This window comes from Podarcis bocagei, assembly GCF_964188305.1.
Source record: "Podarcis bocagei genome assembly, chromosome: 4".
NCBI classification, from domain to species: Eukaryota; Metazoa; Chordata; class Lepidosauria; order Squamata; family Lacertidae; genus Podarcis; species Podarcis bocagei.
In genome coordinates, this window is record NC_138128.1 from 93091941 (window position 1) to 93114628 (window position 22688).

Genomic DNA, 22688 nt, shown 5'->3' on the forward strand with positions numbered 1-22688 from the left:
GTGGTGGGAATGGGAGATTGGCAGATAGCTGAGATGAGCCTGTTGACGACTCTTAACGACTGTAATAGGTCTTACAGGAAAAGGCAAGGGGTGAGAAGGTGAGAAATGGCTTAGTCATGTATAATGAGATAAGAATCCAATGTCTTTGTTCAGACCAGGTCTCTCCATGGTTTTAAGTTTGGTAATGAGTTGCAATTCAGCAGCTTCTCTTTCCAGTCTATTTCTGAAATTCCTTTGTAGTAAAACAGCTACTTTGAGATCTTGTATAGAATGTCCTGGGAGATTGAAGTGTTCTCCTACTGGTTTCTCTGTTTTGTGATTCTTGATGTCAGATTTATGTCCGTTTATTCTTTGGCGTAAGGTTTGGCCTGTTTGTCCAATATAGAGGGCTGAAGGACACTGTTGGCATTTGATGGCATACACAATGTTAGACGATGAGCAACTTCAGTGTATCTGAAGAAGTGTGCATGCACACGAAAGCTCATACCAAGAACTAACTTAGTTGGTCTTTAAGGTGCTACTGGAAGGAATTTTTTTATTTTGACGATGGCAGACCAACACGGCTACCTATCTGTAACTGCTGCCCAACTAGTACTGGCATGGAACCTTCTTTTTCTGGAAGATGGAACTGACGGTCTAACAGAGAGATAATCACCAGCAAGAGCATAACTGCTTGAATGTCCTGTGCATGAGCTCTTTTGCACTCTTTCTGCTCCCCCAAATTATGGACAGGGCATGAAGTACTTTGCCAATTGCTCGTGTATATATCTATTCAGGGGGACAAGCATGGAGGCATCCCAATTTCTATTCACAATGGCTTTGATGCCTAGAGATAATGACTTGCTAAAGCAACTCACTCTCCTCTGCTGGAGGCTGAGGACCACAGTGCAAGTGATAATGAACACCAGGGCCTCATCTAGGTCAGGATGAGTATCCAAGGTGAAGCAAATTTGGACTATGGGTGCAGCCCTCAGTGGGTCCAGCTTGCTGAGTTTGGGAAGATGTTGTCTTGGCAAAGGCTCGGAGTCAACTGAAGCTTTGGAAAGGCCATCAGGGCTTGCCCTTCCAATGGCTCCACCCCACTTGAAGACCTGTTTGCAGTATTGAAAGGAGCTGTAGCCTATTGTGGCAGTCACATGCAACTGGGTGCTGGTAGAAGCTGCAGGGGAATCACCCTCAGACTCTTGAGATGATGGAAAAGGCACATCCTCAAGCTGTAGCAATGTAGAACGGAGAGATGAGCTAGAAAGAGTGTTGCTAACACCTGTCTTGGCGTGACTTGCACTGCTCTCCTAAACGTTAATGGTAGCAGTGCCTTCATTCATTGGTTAACAGAACTGAAAGGTGGTAGTAACTAGTTTCTAAAAAACAGCAACAGTTGGTCAGAATAGCATCTGCACTTTTTGCCTCATATCTCTAGTTCTACATGGGCTAGAGCAGGCTTCCTCAACCTCGGCCCTCCAGATGTTTTTGGCCTACAACTCCCATGATTCCTAGCTAGCAGGACCAGTGGTCAGGGATGATGGGAATTGTAGTCTCAAAACATCTAGAGGGCTGATGTTGAGGAAGCATTTTCTGCAAAGTAAAAGCATCAGGAGACTCATCTTGTATCTCCCACATATTCTAACTTGACCCTTAGTAAAAGAGAGCCATGGCAGCGACACAAATGGTAACTCCTCGCTCTGGTCTTCTTCCTCTACTGAGAAGAGTTGGTGGTGAATGTAACTTTCACTTCTCTCTTGGGTGGGGTCTTTTCCAGATTTCTCGATGAAGTTCAGTCTCACTCGAGCCATAACAAGATGAGTGTCCAGAATCTTGCCACTGTATTTGGACCAAATATCCTTCGACCGCAAGTAGAAGATCCGTTAGCTATAATGGAAGGTATGCACTTTATATTCCTAAGGTTCTGATGCATATTTCAGGTGTGTGTGGACAATTTCAGCAGCTATAGAACCTGTGACTATTCGGTTGTTGAATGCATAAGAATTCTAGACAAAATGCCAAGTCAAAGCAGACCCACTGAACTCAGTGGTCCAAGTGTATTGGTTTTAGTGAGTCTGCTCTGAGTATGGCTATCACCGCAAATGTTTGCAAAGCTGGCTGTCTCCGCCTAACTCTCTTAACATCACCACACAGGTACTTCCCTGGTCCAGCACTTAATGACTGCTTTGATCAGCGAGCATGGTCAGCTCTTCGGTGCCTCTCTGACGGAGGGCCCCGGCCAGCACCCACATGGCACTATAGACCATCTCTCCAAGGACAGCAGGGCGGACCGTGAGTTAGAAAGCCCCACGGTCAACCCTGTGAGCCAACTCTTCAAGGCAGCATCTTCTGCAGCTAAGGAGCAGAACAGCAAAGCAGACTGCAGCCTTCCTGCAACAAGCCCCGGCAAGAGAAGGCAAACGTTGCCCGCCTGGAAATACTCCTTTCGGCAACAGGGGTCTGGGTCGCTCAGTCACAAACTGGGAAGCTCTTTGCTGGATAACCCCGCTTTCCCTTCCGGTGGGAACTGGCTCATGAATGGACTGTATTCCCTTCAAGGCCACTGCAGGCCGTCCTCAGGAGGGCGGGCCACAGGTTCGCCTCAGAGACTATCCACCTACGACAATGTCCCCACTTCCGGCCTCTCTGTCAGCACCCACAGCAGCAGCACCAGTGCCACTTGGTCGAGCTCATCCTGCGAACTCTCTCTCGCCGTGGATTCCGTCAGCAGCTGCCCTGCCTGTAGGGCCAGCGACTCCTCGGCCTTGAGCTCTCTTCAGGTGGAGTGGGCCACGGCTAGCTCCTTCCCGCAAAGCGAAGCCTGCTTGGATAACAGCGGGGAGAGGTCAGGGGCGTCCTGCAGCGGCGACAGTGATCCAAACAATGGGGCGTCTGCTTCCAAAGACTCCACACACTGCTCTGAAGCCCTGCAAAGTCTTGTCGCCGAGCTGAAGGCAGAGCTGAGCAAACAAAGGATTGCGTACGACTCCAGTATCAAAAGGTAAGCGTTCCAGAAGGCAGGCAAATAAATGCCTGAGAGTCGAGACAAGAGGCTCTGAATGGTGGTTGCTGTTTTCAGCTGGAACTCACCGGAACTAAGTTCCGGCACCTCTCAGGTGGGCGCCATTGCCATTATACGAGAACAAAGGCGGTGTTCATGGTGAGTTCCGGCACCTTTTATTCTAGAAAAACAGCACTTTCTTTCCCTTCCATGTTGACTTCAGTTTACCCACTCAGTAATCTGAGAAATCAGAGGCTTACCAGGGCTTTTTTTTCAGCCAGAACTCACTGGAACGGAGTTCCAGCACCTCTCAAGTGAGCTCCGTTGCCATTGTAAGATAATAAGGGAGGTCATGGTGAGTTTCAGCACCTCTTTTTCTAGAAAAATAGCACTGGTTTGGGCCATTTAGAGACAGTGTTTTAGGAAGACTATTTAACAAGAAATACCATGCTCATGGGACGCGGGTGGCGCTGTGGGTTAAACCACAGAGCCCTAGGACTTGCTGATCAGAAGGTTGGCAGTTTGAATCCCCGCGACGGGGTGAGCTCCCGTTGCTTGGTCCCTGCTCCTGCCAACCTAGCAGTTCGAAAGCACGTCAAAGTGCAAGTAGATAAATAGGTACCGCTCCAGTGGGAAGATAAACGGCGTTTCCGTGCGCTGCTCTGGTTCACCAGAAGGGGCTTAGCCATGCTGGCCACATGACCCGGAAGCTGTACGCCAGCTCCCTCAGCCAATAAAGCGAGATGAGCGTCGCAACCCCAGAGTCGGTCACGGCTGGACCTAATGGTCAGGGGTCCCTTTACCTACCATGCTCATGCCAGGGATAAAGACAAAGGACAAGAGGGCAGCTTCTGATTTTTGCTAAGATTTACTTGGATTTGGGGTTTCCCCTCCTGCCTTGGAGGTGTTGCCTTTTTGGAAGGCTCTGATGTGCTTACAATTGCACACATACCCCCCCCCCAAAAAAAAAAAACACCATGGCTTCAGAGAGCTTAAGCTGCAATGTCCATGCTGATGTGGGAATATGTTTGACGTCAGCTTGCACTCAGGGTGCTTCCTGATGAAGTAATTTCACTTCCTCTATATCTTGTAATGCATGGCTGCACAAAGAGAGATACAGAAAAGGTATTGGTGCCACGTAGATTTGATTTAACATTTTGGACATACATTTAATAAATGGTGTTTCTGCACAGGGATGGGTGTGGATACCCTGGGGGTCTTCCCAAAGGTATTTTGTTTTCCCACCACTTCAACAGGCAAATACTACATTTTTAGAGTTACAAAATAGGTAAGGTGAGCAGTCTCCTTATATAGATTTATGTGCAACTGAAAAGTTTGCATACACAAATTGAGGGCTGCTCCTGCCGTACATCAAGGGCTGGATCTAGAGATATTTAAAAACACTGTAAAACATACAGCTCCCAATGGAAATTTTCATTGACTTGGGATTGCTGCTCTACAGCACCATCTGGTGTCTCATTTTAAAAATGTATTTGTTGTTGTTGTTTAGCCTTTTAGTCGTGTCCGACTCTTCGTGACCCCCTGGACCAGAGCACACCAGGCACTCCTGTCTTCCACTGCCTCCTGCAGTTTGGTCAGACTCATGCTGGTAGCTTCGAGAACACTGTCCAACCATCTCGTCCTCTGTCGTCCCCTTCTCCTTGTGCCCTCCATCTTCCCCAACATCAGGGTCTTTTCCAGGGAGTCTTCTCTTCTCATGAGGTGGCCAAAGTACTGGAGCCTCAGCTTCAGGATCTGTCCTTCCAGTGAGCACTCAGGGCTGCTTTCCTTAAGAATGGAGAGGTTTGATCTTCTTGCAGTCCATGGGACTCTCAAGAGTCTCCTCCAGCACCATCACATAAATTGAACTGTGTAGCTGAGTCCATAGTGATATGACATGCTTCCAATGGCACCATGTGAGGGAGATAGATGAAGGCAGGAATTGGTGTCTGAATGGTGCGGACTTTTTAAAACTGTTGTCCCTTTGTGCTGTATTTGGGCTCTACTTTAGACAGAAAAATGTCCTGCGCTAGTACAGTACAAAACAAAGTTGGCTGGCTGTGTCACTGTGGGGACATGACTTTCCCAGGCTTTCTATGGCAGGTCGTCACATCACAGATAAACATGTGGCAGCATTTGTTAACTTGTTCATGCTCTCTCTTGGCTTTAAGGATTGAAGAAGCAAACACGGAGCTGAGGAAGAGGGTGGCAAGATTAGAAGAGGAGCTCGATCAAGAAAAGAAGAAATACACAATGCTGGCGATCAAGTTGCGGAACTCTGAGAGGGCTCGGAATGATGCAGATAAGAGGAACCACCTCCTGCAAGAAGAGATGGAAGATTTCTTCAAAACTTTGGGGGATTTGACTGCAGAAAGCCAGATGGCCAGCACCCCGAAATAAAGAGAAGCCGCCAGCCAGATTCCTCCTGCCCTGCTCCCCACTTCAAAATGGCATGGATCAATTTTGCCCGTTTGCTTGCAGTGGTGCGGGAAAACTTTTGCTAAATTACTGGCTTACAAACATTACAAAATGCCAGAGAAGTTGTTAACAGCTGAAGATAAATGATAGATTGGCAAGGAAGAAGTTGAACCTCTTATCTGGAAAGCAAGGGGGATTGTTATCAATTTTGGCAGTTTCTTTTCGATGGCCCAGGGCAAGTGTGGTCCTGTGCATGGTTGCAAAGTGCTTGAACAACTGCTGAAGCAATGCACTGCCTTCTCCTGCGCGGGAGCACAAAGTTCGGTTTGCAACGTTTAACTGATCTGCTAAATTAAAACGAACCTGCATAGTCAACATTTCTAGCCTATGCATAACTGCTTGCTTGCATAATCAATACTGCCAGCTTACGGTGTCAACAGCAACTGATTATTATGAATTAAATTTGAATGCCGCCCTTCCTTTTAAAGCTCCAGGGGCGGTTCACAGCATAAAAACACAAAATACCAACACAAAATGCACAATAAAAGCAAGATCATATGCAAACCAAATCAATACCCCTCCCCCCCCCAAAACCCCCCACATTATAAAAGCCATAGAATGTTAAACCAGCTAATGGCCTGCTTGAAAAGCAACGTTTTTGCCTGGTACCTAAAGATGTACAATGAAGGCTCCAGGTGAGTCTCCTCAGGAGCATTCCACAAGCAGGATGTGAGTAAGGAATCCCCCAGGACTCCGGCATCTCTCAGACTGTGTTATTTTATTGAGCTCCATTCACCAGAAGGGACAACCCTGCTACTGGTTCACTTTCTTTCAATTCTCTTCAACCTCCAACGGAAGTCTAGGATATGTTCTATGACGCCCCTTCCAAACAAGCTACGTTTTAGGAGAACCTCTGTTGAAAAGTGTTTTGGAGTTTGACCCAAAATACCCAGCTGCCCAAAAGCCACGCGAATCTCCTCCTCTGATGTGGTTTCGCACAACATGTGGCTTATTGTAATTTTTATAAGTAGCCCTACTTTCTGCCTCTACTACTTCTGTTTGACATAGTGGGGAAGGGCTGTGGTTGTGTTCTCAGGTGAGATAGGGTAGGCAACAAGGAGAATGCTGGAGGCCCCGGAAAAATGCAAAGTGCCTTCAACCAAACGATGGAATTTGAGGGACCCAGTAGGCAAAACAGCATTTAAACAGTTCAGAAACGTTCACAGGTTTTGCAAAAATGGCATTAAGTTCATTTCAGGGAAACCAGGCAGGTGAGACGCTGGATAATAGATATGCGCACAATAAATGTATAAGAAGAAATTGCTTTTCTGGGATCGGGGGAAAGAAAGAGAAGAGTGACTGTAATCCACTGCCCAATTTCCAGACGTGGTTAAGCCTCTTGAGAATGTCACAAGCAAGACAGAGCCCATGCACAGTGTTTAGCATCTGAGTGTAATCCTCAGTTAAGGTGTTATTTTTTCCAGCTATAGAAAAAGGAAACATTCATTCAAGACACCACTCTGTCCCTCATTCTGTACTGTGGGCTTCAGGTTAAAAAACTGGCTTGGGAATTTTCAAGAGTTGTCAAGTGGGCTCCCCAAAATTAACAAAGAGCACCATTTGCATCATTTTTCAGACCAGCTCTAAGAACTATAACCAAACTAGATATGATGGCTGCTGTAAACAGATTAGAATCCCTAATCTGGGCCCATAATGCCACCACTGGTTTCAACATCAAAGCTTACCCATTCCTCAAGGACCATAACAAGATGACACACTTTTAGTCATTGCCAGGATGCCATGGTTCAAATTAAAGTAAACAAACATATTTAACTTAAGTAAGAGCCTTGTAAATCCCACTACAACTAGAAGGAGGGAGTGCCAGTTCTGACCACTTCCCCCCAACCCTCTAAACTGTGGTAACATTTCAGCTTAAGCTGGTAAAGCACCGCTATTGTTGCCTGTGGTTTATACATTTATTGCTTTTTCCTGCTAGTCTCTCTAGCTTTGCAGTTTCTGACCCCAAGAAGTGGGGAAGATAAAACGAGAATGCCCTATATGAATCAGTAGCTCTATTTGAATCTATTTGAATTCACCGGGGGGTGGGGTATATAACTGGTTGAAAGAGTATTGAACGAGAAGAAAGCCAGAGTCTACAAAGGCACCATTATATTTTGGGATGGAAAGAGGTATGGAATTGCCCTAGCTAGGGTAGTAAGGGGCAGGGTTCGAAAATAAATGCCACTACATCATCAAAATCTGGACCACATGGCAAAGTTTCCCCATCTTCCCCTACCCACCCGCTAAATCTACTGCCTGCCATTCTGCCACTTTCCAGAATGGCAAACAATGTGAAATCACCCAATCTTGTTTTCTCCCATGCTACCTGAAAACATTTGCTTTTCTTGCAGCGACTGAAAACAAACACAGACAAAACAAAAATTTGAAAAGAAGTAGCCTCTCTTTAAAAACAAGCAAGCAAGCAAGCAAAGAAACAGACTTTCGCTTCCAAAGAACTGGATGGATAGAACCAAACAGTTTCAGGCAAGATTCAATTCTCTCAGCCTTCATGGTTGTGTCCAACAAGATACTTGTGCTATCGTTTAATATTTGCTTCTGTAGGCAGCACTGATGTACAGTTTTGTTCACATTTAAATCCACTACACAAAATACTTCTATCTACGCAAGGCAGTCAGCACAGCCTAAATTCACAAACATTACATTTCCTAAGGACAAATTCCCAATGATTGTTTTACTCACACAGAACTTAATCGGTTGCACAAAAAAATATCATTCAATAATGTACACTGTAAACAGTTAACATACTTCAGTGAAGAGCAGACCATTTTACATTATATTTAACATTTCTACATAGTTCATTGTTGATGGTTGGTGGTTGTTGTTTTTTTAAGGGAGCACGCCCAAAGTTGGGATCTCTGTGCTGAAATGCTACCCGATTCTCATGGCTTCAGAATGACCCACTGTCAGTTTTGGGGGGGTTTTCTATGCCGCTCCAGTGACACGGTGAGGCAAAAGAGGAACGCTGTCAGTGCAGCACAATGGACGTTCCTGCAGCATCATCTTATTCAATGCATTCGCTGCAGATCCTGAAGCGACAGGATGCTGTGTAAGGAGAAAGTGCTAAATTTGGGGGAAAGAGCGCTTTATAAACTAAGAGATGCACTAGCCTGAATATGCAAGGAAGGTAGAGAAATGAGCACCACAGAACCATATTCAGTGTGGGAAACCTGAATTTGCATTGTTATTCTATTTAACTATGGGGCAAGTTAAATTTGCATGGCAAAGGCGGCGTGCTCTATCATGCTTCTTCATCTTGTTTTGAGTGATTCCTTTGGGCACAAGAAAATGTGACATTGTCAGAGCTTATATAACGTTCCCTATATACCGCAGGAGATGTCTCTGTTCAGGACTGCTATCTCCATGGCTATACCTTAGCCTATAATTAGATAGTTTAACCACTCAAATGGCTAAAAATAAAACATTTAGCTTATGGACTGAAAAAGGGTGTGCAACACACAAAGATACCCTAATAAAATGATTCCGAAACTCAAGTAAACCTTAAATAAAGCTGTCGTGTAACAAACGGGACAGCAATGTTACATTTAATAATGTAATTTTTAAAAACGAGGTCCACATCACAGTAGTAAAACATATGCGAATTTAAAAACTCATGATAAAAATTATTAATACTGTACAATTTATTACAGGAAAGTATTGTGGCTTACTTTTAAAACGCAACTTAAATTAAAATTAGCACTCTGAAATGAATCCCACAATTACTTTTGAAAACACTCCCCCAAATAATACCACCAATTTTTGTAACTAAGAGAACCCCTGTCCCCCAGTACGTCAAGTAGTCATCTACAGCAGCCCAGGGGGCCTGCGGAGGCTTCTAGGCTGCTGTCTGTATCGGAGGCCAATGTTGGGTCAGTAGACATTGAAGAGTCGTCATTGGCAGATGACGATGAAGAGGGATGCCGAGAACCATTGATCACTGCTGCACCTGTGCTATGAGAAACAGAACATCAATTCGGTTACAGAGAGACTGGCCTCCTTCACTGGCTCGTTTTCACTCTGACTTGCCATCAATGCACTTGGCTCATAACAGGCTAGTTAAACTTAAGTCTTGTAGGATTCAGTTTTAGGTTACCCAGGACAGCACATCAGCTAAGTGCAAGCTTAGATCTCATTCCAGGTTAAACGTTTCAGCTTTCAGCTCCATTTAAAACCAGTTAAAAACTAGGATCAACTTTAAAACAACCCCTCGAGTGTCAGCTTTCAGTGCCATTTTAAAAAACCAGACAGTCTAAGTTACAACTTAAAGCTAGAGGGCAACTTAGGTTCCAAAACAAAAACCAACCACCCTCAGTTGAAGATTAAGCTTATCGCAGAGTTATTAAGTGCTGTATATGAGCTAAGTGGAAGGGTAAGACTCAATCCAAGTCAAAAGCTCAGCTTTTGGTTAAGTTTCAAAATAATTTAAAAATCAGCTCAATTTTTAAAAGCCCCACAGGGAGTCAACTTCTTGCAATCCCAGAGGTCCTCCACTGCCCACCTTAACCCACCTTTGTCAACCCCCAACGACGACAACAACAAAATCAATTCACGAGGGGGTGGGCTAAGATGACCCCAAATCTCGTTTCAGATTTCTACTCACTGGAACTGGGTTCAGCCCAATAATTGAGCCACTCCTCCTTGCATTTTTCTAACAAGGTGCTCCTGACCTAACTGGCTGCAGCAACAGCTGGGGGAAGCTAGTCAGGGCTACAAATTGGGGCAACCAAACCAGGGAGTCCACTTTGTGAGCAAAGGGAAAAAAGGGTGGCACAGTCGGCAAAGCATCTCAACCTGTGGCAAAGGGTCATGTTAGCTGGTGAGTTTGGCAGTAGGAGTGAGGAGGCCAGAGCAGATTACTCCCCTACAAAGCTACCGATGTAAGAAATTCCAAGCTCCACAGTAAATCTACCTAACAAACAACAGGAACTATAGTTAGAAAGTCAGGAGGGGTCTAGGGGCTACCAATCATACTGTGCAGAATGTTACATGTCTCTCTGCTGGACAGAGGTTGTGGGTGGGTGCTTGGTGCCATGAGCTCCTGGCCCTCAGGGATCAAACTCGTCCCCGTGAGGCCAAGGCAGCTGACTTCAGGAAGCTGAGAGTCAGAGAGGTTGGGGGACAAGGCCATCAAGGGATATGGTAACAGCACCCCACTGTCAGAGTTGCAGGCCTTCCACAGTCAGAGAGAATGAAAGCCCTGGGAGGTGGGAGTTGCTCTGAAGAGAAAAAAGAACCCTTTGGTAGGATGAACAAATATGCCCACAGAGGATACGCCTCTGGAAGTTGGGGGATTCCATCATTAGGGACGCAGGTGAGCTTACGACACGTGTGCAGAGTGGAGGGTGACTTGCCTGCCTGGCGCAAAGGTTGCAGTTGCTGTGTGTTGTCTACGCCAGAAATGGGCTCCAGTAGATCTCTGAGTGGTCTGAAGTAGATCAGCAAGGATGTCTAACTCCCATTTATTTAAAATGGAAACAAACAAAAAAACCCTCCCCCAATTATAGGGCTCCAACAAAGAAAGACCAGGTACCCAACAGGGGTCTCCTTCCTGAATTACAAGGCAAACATGGGTGATTCAGGTGAGGTTTGCATATGCCCAAGTCAGATTACACTGTTAGCTAGGCAATGCAAGTCTGATCAGGGATTTCCTGAAGTCCTCAGTCTCTCTGGGGGCCCCCAAAAGCTGCTTTTTCAAAGTGACAGACAGAAAGCAGACTAGCAAAACTCTCTGAGCTCAAGTGGAGAAGCAGCCTTTATCTCAGTGAGTTATTTCTCCAGAGTTCAGCAGTCACAAAGATTTGGGAAAGGGCTGATGGAGTAAGTACTGAAAACTGGATGGGATTCACCAAATGCCAGCAAAAGCCCAGCGCAAGCAAGGGTTTCCACTTGCATAACAGGGATTTCCCCTCCTCAACTGGCTTTGTGGGGTTGGATAATTCCATCTGCCAAGCTGATACGCTTGCACTGATGGGATGTTTGTAAGACAAAAATGTTGAACCTGTTCATTATTCCACCTCATGTTCTTAAGGTAACATCTAGCAACAGAGAATTGGGATTAGTGTTTGTATCCCTCAAAGACTTTTTTGAGGTCGGATAGACCCAAACAGGCCCCACAGACCTGAGACAGCTGCACATGGCTATTCACAGTGAAGGAGGCAGGTGTATTTACTGCATGCAGATATTAACAGATCTACACCTGCCACCTTGTTGCAGGGGAAGAAGGTGAATCAGAAGTGCTTGCGCATACACCATCACAGAAATTTGCAGCGGCTTCTAAAATGACTTACTGTATCATGGCAATAATGGGTAACTGGGTATGTGTGTAAAATGCACATGAGTACTGTAGAGCAGGTTGCCTGGTACAGACAGCTCTTCTCCATGTAGTGAAGGTGGATGGGAATGTGGAAGGGCTGTCCTCGCTTCCTTCTCCATGCTCCAGCACAAACACCTGAAGAGGGCTAAGTGGCAGAAACTAGAGCAACAGCACTTTTATTGTAAACCAACCTAAAGGAGGCGGTTGTCCACATATAACGCCATTCTTGGTTCTCTCCTCCAGGTCCATAACTTCCTTGTAAATCAACTCTGAAAATCACCAGGTATAGTGTTATCCATACAGTATTTCAAACAAGCCAGAGAAACAGACTCCTATATAACAAGTATCACAATAGTCTATTGAACATAACTCTGTTGATCAAGGAGAAAGCAGAGAATGTAGTACATTAGGCAAGTCAAACAATGCACCCGTGAAACACCGCCGTTCTGCTCCACTTTGCAAAACTGAGCAACTCACTGAGCAAACAGCTTCAGGGGGGATGAGCACATAAAAAAGCATTTTGAAAAGGCCACACCCACCCTGACTCCTTGATATCTGCAGGCAACGTTTGCTTCCTTAAATGCTTCTGGGTCAAATGATGCTTCAACCACAAAACTAGCTAAACTTCAGAACACTATCAGAAACAGAAAATCTACCCAAGCAAGAGACTTCAAATACACAATGGGTGCCTTTTCCAAAAGTTGCACTGCTAGTATTCTAGAAAGAAAAATATAGAGGCATGGATATTAGTCCTGAAGAGAGGTGGCCATTATAGTGCCTTTACAGATCCTATTTGGATATATCAAAAGCTAGTTAATGGATACTATAACACCCAGTTCTTAAAATGTGCAAGGGATTTTAAAAGCAACGCCTTTATCAAAGTTCAAGGAGAAGCCCCTTTTTTAACTCTTAATTCCCACACATTTTGTTCCAACTTTCTCTCTGACCTTTGTTCTCTCCTTTTCTGCAGGACTCTGAGCCATACAACTAACTGCCTCCCTGGCCATGCAAAGATGATGATACTCACACAGGATCGTATTCTTTCACTCCACTTTAATTAACTTATTCATGATACCCACACTTCATTGTTCTTTTCCAGCTACAAGCAGATTAGATTCTGTACTTCCTTCATAAGAAGGCACTGAAATAATGGATACCAATCTCCTACTTTACCTAGCTGTGAGCACAAAATGATAACTGAACATTAAGTACAGTACTCCTGCGATTCATTGCCCTATTTGTGGGCTTCCCACAGGCATCTAGTTGGAAACAGGATGTTGAATCAAATGGACCTTTGGTCTGATCCAGCAGATATCAATAAGCTATATATTAATAAGCTTGCACAACTTCTACCTTCTCGGTAGTGGCGCCCACCCTGTGGAATGCCCTCCCATCAGATGTCAAGGAAATAAACAAAATAAACAACTATCTGACTTTCAGAAGACATCTGAAGGCATACCTGTTTAGGGAAGTTTTTAATATTTGAAGTTTTATTCTGTTTTTTGTCATCTGTTGGGAGCCGCCCAGAGTGGCTGGGAAAACCCAGCCAGATAGGCGGGGTATAAATTGTTTTATTATCTTTTTTATTATTATTATTATTATTATTATTATTATTATTATTATTATTATTATTACTACTACTACTACTACTACTACTACTACTACTACAGGAGTAAAGGCTGAGAAAAAGAATCACCAACCAACCCAAGTGTTCAGAAACCTGCTGATTTAGAAAATTGTTGGGGGCTGTTATTCCCAACACAGTTTGCGGGGCAAATGCGGTTCCCACCACACTTTAGCATCTTAAAACAGTGCATCAAAAGCTTCATTGCTAATAATATTAACACTTAAAGTATTAACCTCACCTTTCCATTCTTCTATTGTGTGCTCTCTTTCATCCAGCTGCTTGTCTGGTATCTTTGGAGGAGGCTGAAAACAAAAATGTGGCAGAAAACTGAATAGAAGGTAGCAAATATAAATTTACACTCTCAATTTCAGAATAATCGTGTATTGATCCCAGGATATTAATACCAGACAGGCCCTCAATTTATTAATTATTTTGCATTACACACCAGCCATGAAATTCTCCAAGGACCTATCATTATGTACAATTTTTGTTCCTGCTATGTCACTGGGGGAGGGTATTGTGACAAGGGCCCAATGTTGATCACATGCCTAGAGGTAAAGGTAAAGGGAGCCCTGACCATTAGGTCCAGTCGTGACCAACTCTGGGGTTGTGGCGCTCATCTCGCTTTACTGGCCGAGGGAACCGGTGTACAGCTTCCGGGTCATGTGGCCAGCATGACTAAGCCGCTTCTGGCGAACCAGAGCAGCACATGGAAACGCCGTTTACCTTCCCGCCAGAGCGGTACCTATTTATCTACTTGCACTTGGAGGTGCTTTCGAACTGCTAGGTTGGCAGGAGCAGGGACCGAGCAACGGGAGCTCACCCCGTCGTGGGGATTCGAACCGCCGACCTTTTGATTGGCAAGTCCTAGGCTCTGTGGTTTAACCCACAGCGCCACCCGCGTCCCGATCACATGCATAAACATAGATAATTTAAATGGACCTTTTCCACAAGAAGTGGCATAATTTACACTTGTGCCTCTAAGCTGATCAACACTGCTTTGTAGGAATACTGTACATGCCCTGCATTCCACTTGCATTTCCCTAGATTTTCCCCAGATACCTATGCAGCAGGATTCTGAAATTCACTGAGTCCCCTCTATGTTTAGGCTGCTAATCAGCAGTGCTAATTGGTGTGCTAAAATGTCTCCTCAATCCACTTCTGGAAAATAATCCCAATGCTGCAATTAGCTGTATCCAGCAGAATAAATGCTTAGGAGTTACAAGTGCCAACCTGCCCCATGATGCATAAGACGTCCATGAGTTGGTCATCAGCAAAGTGAAAACGGCAATACAAATGAAAATCCCATCCCCGCAAATAAATAAATAAATGAAGATTCATAAAATTACACTTTCAGCGTAACTTGGAAACTCTGAACCTTGCACATAATGTGTAGGAGTCATAAAAAAGGATAATAATAATAATAATAATAATAATAATAATAATAATAATAATAATCTAGTGCTGAGCCAGATGCTCTTCAAGTTATTTTGAAGGACCACCCTGCCAGGGCTTAATCCTACCCTTTTCATGGATATTTGGCAGCCAAATTTTATCTCCCTTTCCCTCTTTTGCAAGCAGTCTTAGCTTCGTGACATGAAACTGCTAAATGGGGTCATCTGGAGTTTTGGAGCAATATCCTAACGAAACACAGCTCCATTTCTCCTTTACATCGGCAGGTGAGGCAGTGGATGTGCTGGGCCACTGTCTTGCCTTGGCAGTGGACTGGATGAGAGCCAGCAAGCTGACACTCAGTCCAGTTACGACTGAGGCACTGTTAATGGACAGATCCCTAGACTGGACAGATGGGGGATTGCCTGCTCTTGAAGGGGTTACAGTGACCAGGGGTCAGCAAACTTTTCCAGCAAGGGGCCAGTCCACTGTCCCTCAGACCTTGTGGGGGGCCGGACTATATTTTTTTTTGGGGGGGGGGGGGGATGAATGAATTATTATGCCCCACAAACAACCCAGAGATGCATTTTAAATAAAAGCACACATTCTACTCATGTAAAAACACCAGGCAGGCCCCACAAATAACCCAGAGATGCATTTTAAATAAAAGGACACATTCTACTCATGTAAAAACACGCTGATTTCTGGACCTCGGGGTGTGAACATGATCTGCATGGGAGGCACATTCACAACCTGCAGCGCCGCGTCTGCGCACGCGCGTGACGCATTTTGGCATTTCTGCGCATGCCCGAGCGCCGAAACCCGGAAGTAACCCGTTTCGGCACTTCCGGGATCGGCGCGTCCGTAACCTGAAAATGTGCAACCCGCAGTGTTCGCAACCCAAGGTATGACTGTACAGTCATACCTCGTGTTACGTTTGCTTCATGATACGTTTTTTCAGGTTGCTTCCCACAGCGACCCAGAAGTACCGGAAAGGGTTACTTCCGGGTTTCACCGCTTGCGCATGCGCATAAGCGCTGAATTATGCTGCATGCACAGAAGCGCCAACTTGTGCCACGCACCTGCGCAGATACAGCGCTTCAGGTTGCAGGCTTTTTATGTTGCCAACGGGCCTCTGGAACAGATCCCGTTCGCAACCAGAGGTACCACTGTATCTGTATTTTGTAAAAAAAAAAAAAAAAAAACCTCCAAAAAAAAGATATGTGCCATGGCAAACAGAGCCTAGGGATCATCTCAGAATAAAGTAGTGCTCGCTTCGGCAGCACATATACTAAAAAAAATAATAATCTCAGAATAAAGTAGTTTTAGGATCACTTTCCTTCAAAACAGGGTTGATTTCTATTCTTGCAAAGCTTTTTGCAATGCCTCCCATTTTGGCTCAGCTTATCCTGAACCTTCTGAAACTCCAATTCAATAATAAGCTGTATAAGCTGTAGAGCAGACAATCAGCCTTTTGGGCTACCTTCCGGCACCAGACACCATGATCGGTGGTGTCCCTGTCAGCAAAAGAATCCACATTCTAAATAATAAACAAAACTTACTGCTTCTGCTTCTGAAGGGTCATACCAGACATTGATGTATGGGTGCTGTAGAGCTTCATCTACTGAGATTCTTTTTGATGCGTCGATCACCAGCATTTTGGATAACAAATCTCTTGCCTGACTGGCTGCAGGAGTAACATTTAACATAGGATGTAATATTTAAACATTTTGGGCAACATGGGAAAGGTTGGGGTGAGAGTCATAAGCAAAATAAGGAACAAACTTATTATTATACAGCTTATTTGGCGATACAACCAAACTAGCTGCTTCAATTTCAATGTAGTTTATGAGCAAGGCTCTACAGTCTTGCTCACTACTTTCATCATGGCGATGTGTCAGCTAGCCTCTAGAGAGCAAGATAAACGCAAGGCATCTTCCCAACCCTGGAACCGAGGATTATCCTAACCCACTTCTCAAAGATGGAAAGAAGGCTGGGCTTTGTTTTGGTTCTGCATTTGCTGGATGGAAGCACAGAACCAAAACTAGCCTCTGACTCCTCCTTCTGAGCTGGAAAGGGAAAGAGGCATGTGGGCTTGTGTCTGCCACAGTGGAAATCGAAGTGGAGCACTGCACAAAACTCTTACCTTTCAGTTTGTTATGTTCAGAATCAACTGGAAACAGGACATCTGGGAAGAGCTTTTCAAAACTATAACCAGCATATTTAGGCCTATTCTCCACGTATGTCCTCACTGTTGGCTGCAGCTTCTTCATGAATTCTGAGCACGGCGTTCCTAGTTGTTCAATAACTTTATTCCATTGATCAATATCTGAGGTGAAGCAGCTAAGGAAAATTGTTTATGTAGCGTTCAGGACAAAGGCCATGTTAAAACTACACCAACAATAAATGGGAGAGCTATGGCCAACAATAACTTGTTAGAGAACCAATGATGGCTAAATCAAATAACTGCTCTTTTCGCTATGATCCCAACAAGGGCTAGTCTCACCTGGCGCACAGGATCTCATGCATTTCAAAATGCCACTTAGAGGCTTTCAGAACAGTATAGAAAACAGAAAGAATTTGAATCAACTGAAAGTCTGAGTTTCCCCCTCCGTTGTTAGGACTGCCACGTTCAAGACTGTTCTGGAGAGTTTAGAAAACTTAGCAGGAAAACTACACGGGAAAATACCTGAATATTACTTCTTTCTTAAAAATCTGGCAACAGGTTTAACTGAAACTATTTTATTTCACCATACTAACGATTTTTAAACCTTGAGAATAAAAATATGAAAGCTCACATATAATTGATCCAGTTGAACTAACCTGAGTTCTCCAAACAGTAGCCTAATCAACAGAATAAGACATCACAACCTAAGATTCAATATCAAATTTCAAAATTGTCTGCCACACCATACAAACCCAGAAGCAAACCATTTAGCTTATAGGGAACACCTATGTGAATGTAGCTTATAAACTTTACTCTCTGTATATGTGTATGTATGTCTGCTGATCTTCTGGTCCTGAGCCAAGAAGTACTCTTAGGAAATCAATATTTCACAGAATCATAGAATTGTAGAGTTGGAAGGGATCCTGAGGGTCATCTAGTCCAACCCCCTTCTATGCAGGAATCTCATTTATAGCATCCATGACAGATGGCCATCCAACTTTTACTTAGAAACCTCCAATGAAGGAGAGTCCACCACCTCCTAAGCGAGGCTGTTCCACTATCTAACAGCTCTTACTGTCAGAAAGTTCTTCCTGTTTAGTCGAATCTCCTTTTTTGTAACTAGAATCTATTGGTTTGGGTCCTGCTCTCTGGAGCCGAAGAAAGCAAGCTTGCTTCATCTTCCATGTGATAGCCCTTTAGATATTTGAAGATGGCTATAATATATCCTCCTCTTGCTTTGAGCATAGCCAAAGAAACCATCCTTATATTTATATACTGTGTATATAACTTTTCTTGCACTTGGCCATCTCCCTGCAGCTGTTGGTTACTCAGGAATACTCCTCCTTCATGACTTCCCTTTTCTTCAATTTCTTATACATGCCCTTCTTAAATCTCAGCTCATCTGTAAGCTCCTTGTGCCTCGCACTATTCCTTCTTGTTGGAATCGTCTGCATTTGTGTCATCAATATGTCACCTTTAAAAAACTCCCATCCCTTCTCTTTGACTATTTCTGACCATGGGATCTCACCCACTAGTTCCTTAAGCTTTTCGAAATCAGCCTTCTTAAAGTCCAGAGCGCATGTTTGACCACCCTCAGCTTTACGTTGCCTCTGTATAATGAAACCCAAGAGGACGTGATCACTTCCTCCCAAGGTTCCCAGTACTTCTGCTTCATTTATCAGTAACCTCCTCCCTGTCCTGTTGGTGAGAACCAGGACCAAGAGAGATGATCCCCCTGTTGCGTCTTCAACCTTCTGGGAAATGAAATTGTCAGTAAGGCAACTGGGGAATTTGCTGGACCTTACATTGCTGGCAGAGTTTGAGTTCCAACAGATATCAGGGTAGTTGAACTCTCCCATGACTTCTGTATCTCTCCCTTTTGAATGTCTGGTAATTTGGGGAAACCTGTGATCATCACTTGAGAAAGTGTCTTCCAAAACACCCCTTGCCCTATTAATCACACTGCAGGGAACATCAAGAGGATTGACAGTACAGTGGTACTTCGGGTTACGAATGCTTCAACTTATGGTTTTTCGGGTAACCCGGAAGTTGTCCAAGCTCTCAGAGGCCTCGCCGCTGCCTGGAAGCAAACCCAGACATCGGTGGGGCCTACAGAGCTCTCTGAGGCCTCCGCAAATGCCACGAACCAAACACCAACATCCGCAGTGCCTAGAGCGGCTCTGCGAATGCTGTGAACCAAGCCCCGACATTCCCGGTGTCTAGAGCGGCTCCGCGAATGCCGGGAGCCAGGCCCCAACATCCGCGGTGCCTAGAGCGGCTCCGCGAATGCCGGGAATGAAGCCCTGGCATCCACGGTGGCTGCAGAGGCTCTGCAACTGGGCTCCAGCCGCAGGAGCTCTCTGAGGCCTCCACAAATGCAGGGAGCCAACCCGATTGTGATTGTGGAAGAGGACCCTGAGCCCCCTCCAAACAGTGAGTTTGGAAATAAATTTTAATTTTTTGTCCCATCTAAAATACTGTCTTATTTATTTTATAGTACAGTACATTGATTATTGCCTTCATTTTATGGATCAATGGTCTCGTGAAACAGTAAGATTCGTGTTAAATTGCTGTTTTAGGGGGTGTTTTTTCATCGTCTGGAAAGGATCAATCCACTTTCCATTACTTTCAATGGGAAAGTCCACTTCAGGTTAAGAACGCTTCAGGTTAAGTACAGACTTCCAAAACCAATTAAGTACTTAACCTGAGGTACCACTGTACAGGGTGTGGTGCTTTTGTCCCATCAAACCCAGTAAACCAATCAGTCTTCTCCCCATACCTCAATCTAAGCCAAGAACAGTTCTGCATCAGTCAGGGAATCACTTGTAGCAAAATACGTTATAAGAGTGAGAAACGATTGCTAACAAGGAGTATAGCAGTACCACTAATGAAGGTGTCGACACACAAATGAAGATTAACAGAATGTTAAATAACTAGCTCTGTTAGGACACAAAGCTAAACATAAACAATTAAGACAATACGCTCGGGTACTCAATAGAAAGGAGAAAATGCAAAAAATGAAGTTACAGAGGAAAAAAGCAGAAGGATATTAAATAGATCTCACTAATTTTGCACATGCTGCTCACTAGAAACACTTCTGTGTTCAAGCCCAAATCACACAAAGACACAACCATACAAGGTGCTCCTCCGGCTGGTGGAACTGCTAATCAACACAAAACTTTTTACTGTTCTGGAGCATATAAAAACCACTTTGTTTACAAAGCAAGTAGGCCTATGCTCTTAATTTAATTGGAGCAAACAGCAAACTGTATATGTGTTTGAAACAATAGAATTTTAAAACCTCGGCAGCTGGAGACAGCATTATTTGATGTTGAAAAGGAAAATGCTAGAATACATTTGACTTTTGATCATTCAGTTCTAGGCCCAAAGTAAGGATACGGTCTGTACCAGGAAATAATACACCACCTTTGATCATTTCTCCCATGATGCACCCCACTGACCAAATGTCAACTGAAAACAAAATGCAATGACATTAACTGATTAAAAGAAAAGCAAAAAGGGGGGAAAAAACCAATGATAATAAAGAGCAGTGCAGGATGAAAATGAATGAGAAAAGTGAAGATGTGCTTGCTATCATACCAGCAGAGACTATTTCCTACTGCTAAATGCAGCCTCAATAGAACCAAATTTATTCTAATAATTTTTATACTTATCCGGAGGAAATAATTATGAGCCTTTTAAGGGTGGGTGGAGGGAGTTATAAGCATTTTCCAAGGAATATTTGGGGGGGGGACAAAGGGGGAAGAGAGTCACAAGGTATTAGTTACCAAAAAATTCACATGCTGCAGCAGTACAAGGATACAGTCCCTTCCTGGAAAGAGGATTTTGTGGCAAACCATTTCTCCCATAATGCACCCAACAGACCATAAATCCACTATGTTTGTAGCACAAAAAGAAGAAGCAAAGCAAATTGTCACTGAAAATTAAAGAAGCAGGAGGGCATGACTGCATTTTACTATCTGCAGAGAAAGCACCAAAAAGGAAGAAGCAATCATGGGATCAAGCTGTAAACGTATTTTTAGAACACACACACAGAGCTCCATATGTCCAAAACGTATTCTGAGTGGGACCCAATGGAAGCAATAATGGTCACAGGAGAATAGCGTCCTTACATAGCTCCCATTACATTTCAATGCAACTTGCTAAGCGGAAGTAGAGTAAACCCCCAATACTTGAAAGCTAAAAAAACCCAAAAATTCTTGTTCATTAAGAAAAGATTAACAATAACCGAATTCCTTAACAAACAGCTGAAATGACAGAGGAAAATACACACAGGTTCATAATTAGTAATGAGAATTAATCAATCTCAAAAAGGTAGAATATCAGTGGGGTAGGTGGTTCATCTAGTGAGACTGTGTTCAACCGGTTCTAGATGGGTTGCACTCCCTCTAAAATATCAAGGGATAGGTGGGCTGGCTCCTAGATGCACCCTTGTCACCTAAGGCCCAGCTAGCCTCTGTGCCAAAAGAGTGCCTTTTATCAGTTTAGGATGGCAAACCAGGTGGGATCTCTCCAGGATGGAGACAGCCTGGTCACAATTATTCATGCTCTGATAAACGTCTAGTGTTGAGTGCTCTAATGTACAGTGGTGCCTCGCAAGACAAAAAGAATCCGTTCCGCGAGTCTTTTCGTCTTGCGGGTTTTTTGTCTTGCGAAGCAAGCCCATTAGCGGCTTAGCGGTTTAGCGCTATTAGCGGCTTAGCGGGCTTAGCGGATCAGCTGATAAGCGCTTTAGTGGCTTAGCAGATCAGCAGATCAGCTGATAAGCGGCTTAGCGGCTCAGCTGTTAAGCGGCTTAGCGGGTCAGCTGTTAAGCGGCTTAGCGGCTTAGGATCAGCTGATAAGCGGCTTAGCGGCTTGGGGAAAAGGGGGGGAGGAAAAAACCCTGCAGGAACTCGCAAGACATTTTCGTCTTGCGAAGCAAGCCCATAGGAAATTCGTTTTGTGAAGCACCTCCAAAACGGAAAACCCTTTCGTCTAGCGGGTTTTCCGTCTTGCGAGGCATTCGTCTTGCGGGGCACCACTGTACTATACATGTGCCTCCTCTGAAGACTGCTTGGAAACTACCATTAGCTCATAATACAGCCACCAGGACCAGGACTGCCTGGAGGGTATCGAGAGAACTTTCAGGCCATTTCTGAGCACAATTCAAAGTGCTAGAGCCTGGGGTACAAGTTTCTAACTAAACACTTGTAGTTGTGCTTTTCACACAGGTACCTGGTATCTGCTCCCATCACAACCTGCCTATGTACTTTGTTCATCTCTGGAGTCTCTTCTCCGGGAGCACCATCATCCAAGGTAAGTTGAGTGGCATCCATATGGAGAGCCTTCTCTGGGAAGAATGTGCCACAAATAAGGCTGCGCCACTGGAGCTAAGGCTGCTATGCAAAAAGTGTCCCCTTTGAATTCCAAGCACAGCATTCTTTCTTATCACAAGGTACCCCTTAATTTATACCAGGGCTCCCTGAAACAGCTTCCTATGGTGGACTGGTGTGCTAATACCGGAGCAAGATGGTTTAAGCATGTAACATCCATCTTGGCCTGACTGCACTGGCTGCCAATTAGTTTCCAGGCCCATTCCAAAGTTCTGGCTTTGACCTATAAAGCCTTAAAACAGCTCAGGACTGCAATACCTCTCCCCATATGAACCAACCCAGACCCTGCAATCACCATCTGTAGTCCTTCTTCC

The 22688-nt window shown here is 44.5% G+C and overlaps 2 protein-coding genes across 5 annotated transcripts in view; one reads left to right on the forward strand and one right to left on the reverse strand.

Annotated features, from left to right (window-relative positions):
* Positions 1 to 7458, forward strand: part of ARHGAP22 (Rho GTPase activating protein 22) — a 40169-nt gene extending 32711 nt beyond the window's left edge. The window contains exons 8-10 of one of the 2 annotated variants that reach the window (XM_081191663.1): positions 1760 to 1881; positions 2137 to 2983; positions 5155 to 7458. In XM_081191663.1, the coding sequence (XP_081047789.1) occupies positions 1760 to 1881; positions 2137 to 2983; positions 5155 to 5383 (1198 nt within the window). In that variant the 3' untranslated portion in view covers positions 5384 to 7458. The remainder of the gene's footprint in view (positions 1 to 1759; positions 1882 to 2136; positions 2984 to 5154) is intronic. The other variant, XM_081191664.1, reaches the window with a different exon arrangement.
* A 385-nt stretch (positions 7459 to 7843) lies between these two features.
* Positions 7844 to 22688, reverse strand: part of MAPK8 (mitogen-activated protein kinase 8) — a 29910-nt gene continuing 15065 nt past the window's right edge. Inside the window, exons 8-13 of one of the 3 annotated variants that reach the window (XM_081191790.1) lie at positions 20802 to 20873; positions 16958 to 17140; positions 16374 to 16498; positions 13658 to 13721; positions 11984 to 12061; positions 7844 to 9425 (exon numbers count right to left, since the gene is read on the reverse strand). In XM_081191790.1, coding sequence (XP_081047916.1) covers positions 9280 to 9425; positions 11984 to 12061; positions 13658 to 13721; positions 16374 to 16498; positions 16958 to 17140; positions 20802 to 20873 — 668 coding nt within the window. In that variant the 3' untranslated portion in view covers positions 7844 to 9279. Of the gene's footprint in view, positions 9431 to 11983; positions 12062 to 13657; positions 13722 to 16373; positions 16499 to 16957; positions 17141 to 20377; positions 20450 to 20801; positions 20874 to 22688 lie in introns of all 3 variants that reach the window. The other 2 variants (XM_081191789.1, XM_081191791.1) reach the window with 2 other exon arrangements.